The following is a 7948-nucleotide window of genomic DNA, read 5'->3' as shown; positions in this document are numbered from 1 at the left end:
TTTATTTTAAGCAAAATCTCGTTTATGAATAAATATCGAAATTGATATACTCCCTCCATCCCCCCAAATATCTTCTTAAGGGAAGGTAACACGAGTTTTAATAAAAGTTGTGTATTTGATGAATGGAGAATGAGTCCCAAAAAAAGTGAAGATTGTAAAAATAATAGTGAATGTAATTATTTCTAAAAGCAGATTAGAAAGATGTTTTGGAGACGACCCAAAATAAAAAGAGATGAAAATATTTGGAGTATAATATATTAGCGCATTCGTTGTATCAAATGATTTAAATAGGAATTTCATGTAATTTTAACAAAAGTCTAATTTGCTTTGAAAAGTGAAGTAGTAGTATAAAATTGACGTGCCTTCAAAAAAAAAAAAAAATTGATGTGCATGGTAGAAACCAAATGGAATCATCTGTCCCAAAATATAGTGTGTACCATCGTGTACCACTCTTATTATGTTATAATTTTTAATTATTTTTTATCTAATTTTAATTTATTATGCTTTTATATAATATAAAGATAATTAATAAGGGTTTATAATTAATTTTTTATATTTATTTGAATTAATAATAGATTATTTGGGTTCATTAATTCAAAGTTAGGGTATATAATCTTTAAAATTTTAATTTTTTTAATTATAAATATTAATTAAGGTTTATAATATAATAGTAATTTTTATTTTTATAAAAAATAATTTATAAAATAAAGAAATAAAGAGTGGTACACGTGGTACACAATATATTCTGGGATAGAGGATCCCATCTGGATAGAAACTATTATTGGTTTATTTATTATTTAAATAATATTGTATTAAATACTATTCTCCCCATTCCAATTAAATTGATTAATATTTATTTTTTGGTCGTCTCAATTAAATTGATCAATTATATAAAATAAGTATAAGCAACGAAACATTTAATTACATATTCACTTTATTACCAAGCACATTTAAAATATTAATTTCTTAAATTTTGTGTCTAAAATAAATTGATCAACTTGACTATACGGATATTTTTCCTTTTGCGCAAACATTATATTTTAAGTTATATTTATATATGCATTTTCCATTCCAATATCTTCCGAGATGCTATTTTCTCCTAAAAAAACATTATATAAGTAAGACATTCGAACCCGAGTAGGCTAAAGTTGAGTTGAAATCAAATTGGGTCCTCAGTTCTGTGCTCTCAAAAAATTCTGTGCTATCTAGCGAGGAATTCAGCAATCAGCCGCCGATTTCAGGTTTATAATCGGCATAACATCGAATAACGATGGCGCTCAAGTTTCTGAACAAGAAAGGATGGCATACGGGCAGCCTCCGCAACATCGAGAATGTGTGGAAAGCCGAGCAAAAGCACGAAGCCGAGCAGAGAAAGCTCGAGGAACTCCGCAAGCAGATCCACGAAGAGCGCGAGCGTGCCGAGTTCCGCCAGCTTCAGGAACAAGCTGGCCTTATTTCGTAATTTCCTCCTTTCCCCTTCATTGATTTCTGTTTTGGGGTTTTTTTTATCAGGGCTTAGGGTTTCTGCATTTTTTAATGAATATATCGTTAATATTATTGCATTGTGTTTTGGCAGGGGCCAGGAGCGTTTGGAATTTCTATACGATTCTGGATTAGCTGTGGGGAAGGGGTCTTCTGGATTCAAGGCTCTTGAATCATTACCCAAGGCAGAACCGGGGGCCGCAGCATCATCTTCTACTTCTGCCAAGGAGGTACTATATTTGATTAAAGATCAAGTCCCCCTCTTTTTGTGTTGAGATTTTAATTAGGATTTGGGTGCTACTGCTAACTGCTAAGGGTCCGTTTACTTTGATAGAAAAGAAGAGAAAATATATATTTAAATCCTTTTTCCACCATTTTCACATGTTTACTATGATAGAAAAATTTCTCCCGGCATAGTGAAATATTTTCTTGAGCAGCTCCTTTTCACTCATTTTTATCTTTGGGCAGTGGCGTGAAAATATTTTCCAACATTTTCTCATGTTTTCATCTCTAGGTATATGATAAAAAATTAGAAAAATGTAATATTTTCTCATCTTTTCTTATCCACCATTTTCCAATGAAAATTTTACAACCAAAGTAAACGGCTAAACGCACCCTAATAGTTTATGTGGATGGTGATTATTGTTGCAGCTGGAGCCACCCTCTCTGGGTGCTTTGTTTGAGGATAAACCACAGTCAGCCAATGATGCGTGGAGGAAGCTTACTTTCGATCCCCTGCTTTCTATCCGTCGGAGTGAACAGGAATCTCTTGCGCGCATCAAGAAGAACCCTATCCAGATGGACATGATCCGCAAATCAGTAAGTCTGCTAGAGCGTTGAAAATTAGAAGTAGATTGAAAAATTATGCATTTTGTTGAAGATCATTGCCATAGTTAGCAAAAGTGAATTTATCATGAGTTTTATAGTAGTAAACACAATCATCTTTTTAATTGCGGAGCGAACTGTGTGGTATTCTTGGATTAAAAACAATTAATGTTTTATCAAGCCCCATCTCTGTGTTTTAGCCAGTCAAGATGATTTCTTAAATATTTCATGTAGGTGGTTCTGTTAAAGACTGGTGATTTTTGTAGTTCTTTTTTTCTATCACCTCATTGTTTTTTCGTTTTATTTCTTTGCTCCCGTGTCCAAAGATTGTTGGATGTCTTGTCAGGATTTGTGTGAATATTCGCTGAAATACTAGCATCAATTTCATTTGTTTATTCTCTGTCAGTATTGTACAGGATGTCTCATGATTCATCTGGATTATTGTATATTACACGTGAATCTCATAAGATGGTATTTTTCTGATAAACTGCTGGTTTCATATCCTTTTGTTGATTCAACTAATAATATTTTTGCCAAGTTCTACACAATTATATGAAATTTATCATCCTTCATGCTGGTGTGACGACTATCCTGGATTCTCTTTCTGGGTGAGTATTTGTATTTTCTGGCCAAGATGGTATGTTTGTGAAATTACTACCTATAGGTTTTTCCAGGAGAGAAGGATGATAAATTTCACATAGGTATTTCAAAATAGGATGTGCGGGCCGGCATGTGCCTGCCTGCCAATGTGCTAAAAGTAACACCTGATCACAACATGTCTTATATTCAACTATTGTTTTGGCAATAGGAAAATTATTACCATATTGGTCCACATTAAGTCCTGCTCCCTCTAAAACAATTGTTCTTCCTTGGAATTGATTAAGCTCCTAACCTTGTTTCTGATTCAACATCACATTTAGGCCATATAGTATTTTTTATTTGGACATCATTCATCTGTTTTAACAAGTTCCTTGTATGATATATGTGTGTGTGTGTGTGTGGTGTGCAAGCATATTGAATGTTTGCTGTCTTGTACCCTTGAATTTAGTGGAACTGTGACTTATTTTAGCCAATTGTCAATTTCAGGTAGAAGCAAAGAAGAACAAAGACAAGGATGAGAAGAAACACAGGAAAAAGCATCACAAAAGGAAGTCCAAACACAAGATGGATTTGTCATCCGAAAATGACTCTGAGGATGCCTCTTTGACAGTGGAAAAACACAGAGAGAGTCATTACAAGAGCTCCAGATCTGAAAAGCATTCGAGTAAGAAAACTCATACTTCTGATGATGAATTGAGTGAAGGAGATCGAAGAAGAAAGAAATATTATGATGAGTACAAAGATCGGAGACCAAGTGACTCTGAGGATGCCTCTTTGACAGTGGAAAAAGAAAGAGAGAGTCGCCACAGGGGATCCAGGTCTGAAAAGCATTCGAGTAAGAGAACCCATACTTCTGATGATGGATCAAGGGAAGGAGATAGTAGAAGAAAGAAATATCATGATGAGTACGAAGATCGGAGGCCAAGTGGCAGTCCTAATCGCAAAATTGATGCCTCTTCGACAGTGGAAAGACACAGAGAGAGTCTCCACAAGGGCTCCAGATCTGAAAAGCATTTGAGTAAGAAAACACATACTTCTGATGATGAATTGAGTGAGGGAGATAGTAGAAGAAAGAAACGTCATGAGGAGTACAACAATCAGAGGCCAAGTGGCAGTCCTAATCGCAAAAACGACAGAGTTGATGACGAATATAGAAGTAAGAAGAGATATTATGAATCCAATAAGAAGGAATGTTCTTCAGAACGGCTGCTTGAACCTCGTCATGAGAAGAGAAGTTATTCAAGCAACTCTGTTAAGCCCCCAAGGCATGAGTCGAACAACAGGCACCGAAATGCTACTAAACTATCTGAAGAAGAGAGAGCTGCTAAGCTTAAGGAGATGGAAATGGATGCTCAACGGCATGAGGAACAAAGATGGAAACGTCTAAAGACAGCAGCAGATGCTGAAGCACAGGAAGCTATTCTTGATCGTGCATCTTCTGGTAGAAACTTCCTGGATGCTACTCAGAAAAGCGTTTATGGAGCTGAGAAGGGAGGAAGCTCAACCATTGAGGAGAGTGTGCGCCGCCGTACACATTATTCACAGCGGCAATCCGACAGTGAGAGCAATGCTTTCCGGAGGGCATAATTTGCCGACACAAATCCAGATTTTTTCTGGTAAAATTTGTAACCATAGATACAGAATTTATTGTACCTGGTTGTTTGTAGTTCAGTGTGGTGTTCGCTTAAATGTTTTCAGTTGAATTGGATTTATTTGATCTCAAGACATTAAATAACGGTGGGTAACTTCGAGCTACAAGTTCTCCATATGCGCAAATTAATATAAGAATATATTACTATAATTTTCTCAGTTGCTTTGATATGGAGAAGTCATGCAAGCAAAATGGATTTATGAGTGCAATTAATGTTGAAGCCAAAATTTCTCAAGAGGTACGTGACATATCAGCTAACACCTTGAATCTTTTTGTTAAGTTGCGTGATGAAGTAGAATTAGCTGGGGATCTGGATGAAGGGATGTGGGTTTATCATTTAGTTATTATTGGTGGTCGATTCTTGATTCCTCAATCAGCAGTCTTTCAAAAAGGAAAGGAAATGGGCCCCTAAATTAAGAGATAATAGATGCCTCAACCACATGCGGACTCATCTTGGTTGAGAAGGCCTCACGAGTCAGTTTAAGATGTCCCTTCGAACCTCACCCTCTTAATTGGTGGTTTAGTTATCTTAATGTTTATTTGCTATAAATCCCCAACTTGGAGGGTGAGAAGCCATTGCAGAAATGGAGCTGCTCTTCTCTCTTCTTTTCGCTCTCTTGCTCGTTGGAACATCTTCCATTAGAGGCATGTTTCCTTTTATAAACATGTCACTACACAATACACGCATTGCATAAATATATGTTGTCGATTTTACTGATATACTGACTCTTGCAGAAGTTGAGCGGCTGAAGCATCCCGCCCTTGAGCTGCCTCTGGATCACTTCCCCAGCTCACTTTCCTTCTCGGATGTCCTTGCTCTGGATAACGCCCGCGTCAAGTTTCTCAATTCAAGACTCCGACAGAACTTGACAGCAGCTGTCCCCGGTGGATTGATCGAGGGAACTTCCGTTAGCGTCCCTCTGAATCCAGGTGAGTCCCTCGGTGTGGGGAATTACTACACTAAAATCGGGGTAGGAAGTCCACCGACTTACTATCCCGTGGTTGTGGACACGGGGAGCTCCCTTTCATGGATTCAGTGCCAGCCCTGTTTGGCCTATTGCCATCCACAAGCCGCGCCTCTCTTCGACCCTTCATCTTCAAACACATACAAAATTCTGCCCTGTGAGGCAACCGAGTGCTCTTCCTTAAAAGATGCCACTCTCAACAGCCCTATGTGCTCTAATTCGGATAAATGTGTGTACACTGCAACATATGGTGATCAGTCTTTCTCTCAGGGCTACTTGAGCAAAGACTCGCTCACCTTTGGCGCTGAGACGCTCCCTGATTTCACGTTCGGATGTGGTCAGAACAACGATGGCCTCTTTGGGAAATCAGCCGGTCTGGTTGGCCTTGCAAAGAGCCCTCTGTCCATGCTATCCCAGTTGTCAACCAAGTACGGCAAGGCCTTCTCTTACTGCCTCCCAACAGCTTCCCCGCTGGGGAAATCCGGGTCTGGAGGCTATCTCTCCATCGGAACTCGTTCCACTTCTTCTGCATCCAGCTTCACCCCCTTGCTATCCGACTCTCACGATCCTTCCTTGTACTTTGTGAAGCTCACGGGCATAGCCGTCTCTGGCAAGGTGCTGGGCGTGGCAGCTTCCAGCTACAGTGTGCCGACCATCATAGACTCCGGCACCACCATAACACGGCTTTCATCGCCGGTATACACGGCCCTGAGGGAGGCGCTGGTGAAGATCATATCTCCAAAGTATAAGCAGGTTGAAGCGTTTTCCATTCTGGACGCTTGCTTCGCGGGGTCTGCTGCTGAGGTATCCGCCGTTGTTCCGGCAGTTGAGATGAGGTTTCAAGGAGGGGCGGCGCTGAAGCTGGCGCCGCACAATGTTGTGTTGGAAGTGGACAAGGGGACGACGTGCTTGTCGTTTGCTGCTAACTCGGATCTCGGCATCATCGGCAACCAGCAGCAGCAGACTACGGAGGTTGTGTATGACATAGCTGGTTCAAGAATTGGATTTGGTGCTGGTGGGTGTCGCTAGTTGCGCAGTTGGATGCATAAATGTTGGTGGTTATCTTGTGTTGTAAGATGTACATATCAATCACTATATTTATTCTACTTCAATTTGTATGTAATGCATCGTATCTTCCTTGTATTCAAATGTATTCAATTTATAAACTGTCTTTGTATTCCAGTGTTAAATGGAACTACAGTGTTCGATTGATTTTAATACTATTATTTCTCAAGTGAATCCGTAAATCCTTTTTTAATTAGCAATGCTCAACTTTCTTGTAATTATTTATTTATGAGTCAATAAAAAACACGGAATTATTCATGAAAGTTTGTGAACGACAGATTCTTCTACAGTAAAAACGTAAAGTCTGCGTTTGATTTGGGTGATAAGGCAGGATTATTAAATTATTTAATTTAATTGAGTGATTGGATTGCATAATTCGGTCCATAATAAATAATTAAGTTCATATTATTATCATTAAATTAAGTGATTATTTAATATCCTAAAGTTTGATGATTATTTAATCATCCTCCAATCATATCAATCTTATATATTTCATTCACCAAATTAAATGACCTTATAGGCTCATCATATTCGACTCAACCAATTACTTCCATGAAAACAAATTACTTATTACTATAATAATTGTTATTATCTCATTATTTAAGAATGTTAATTTTTTTCGCGGCCGCAGAGAGAAATGAAAATATCATGTGTGCATATAATGAGTTGTGTGTGGTTATTTGTTATGTATTGATTTTTCATTCTAAAAAGTAGCCTATAGAATTGAGACGTCCAAATAAGAAAATGTGACCTACATAATTGAGATAGAAAGAGTACAAATTATTAGTACATAATTTGCAGTCTGAATTCATTATAGAAAATGAATTACATTATACTAGAACCAGATTAAGAATCCCTCTTAATCAAGAAGACGAGATACAATAGGGGAGAAATTTCATTTGACCGTTCAATGTGCTATCAACAATTAAACTTTAATTGAAGATAAATTGGACCAACAAATGTCCACTCAACTATTCTATTAACTTATCAGAACCTGGGATTCACAAGTCTTGGACTCCAAGTAGTTCACAAGTCTTCAACTAAAGGTGAATTAGACTAATTGTCAATACAAAAATATTGGAACAAGCTTATCAACACTGCTATTCAACAATGACACTTTGCACTTGATGTATTGGTGTCAAATGCATTAGGCTCATCCTCTATTTATAGAGGTCTTGAAGCTTAGAGACCAATAATATAAATATTGAGAATGCGGTTGATCAAGTTTTATCTTTGAGCCTAAAGCAAAGTCCGAGCTTGAGCCCAAAGTAAACTTGGAGACCAAGTCCCAACCATTATTCCTATCTTCAAACTTTTGAGTCTTCCTTGTTATTTATTTTCAATTATAACTGTAATATTA

General features: G+C 37.7%; 2 protein-coding genes across 2 annotated transcripts; both read left to right on the top strand.

The window, feature by feature from the left end:
* The first annotated feature begins 1037 nt into the window (after positions 1-1037).
* Positions 1038-4639, top strand: LOC130985972 (uncharacterized). Its single transcript, XM_057909223.1, has 4 exons — positions 1038-1458; positions 1577-1712; positions 2134-2301; positions 3394-4639. The coding sequence occupies exons 1-4, from the start codon at positions 1271-1273 to the stop codon at positions 4492-4494; spliced, it is 1593 nt and encodes a 530-aa protein (XP_057765206.1). The 5' UTR covers positions 1038-1270; the 3' UTR covers positions 4495-4639.
* Positions 4640-4864: 225 nt separating this feature from the next.
* On the top strand, positions 4865-6741 carry LOC130985974 (aspartyl protease family protein At5g10770-like). The gene is made up of 2 exons (XM_057909224.1): positions 4865-5203; positions 5294-6741. Exons 1-2 carry the CDS (start codon positions 5143-5145, stop codon positions 6550-6552), a joined length of 1320 nt encoding a protein of 439 aa, XP_057765207.1. The 5' UTR covers positions 4865-5142; the 3' UTR covers positions 6553-6741.
* Positions 6742-7948: the final 1207 nt, after the last annotated feature.

Source organism: Salvia miltiorrhiza, chromosome 5 (assembly GCF_028751815.1).
Source record: "Salvia miltiorrhiza cultivar Shanhuang (shh) chromosome 5, IMPLAD_Smil_shh, whole genome shotgun sequence".
Classification (NCBI taxonomy): domain Eukaryota; kingdom Viridiplantae; phylum Streptophyta; class Magnoliopsida; order Lamiales; family Lamiaceae; genus Salvia; species Salvia miltiorrhiza.
This window is presented reverse-complemented; position numbering and strand designations above follow the sequence as displayed.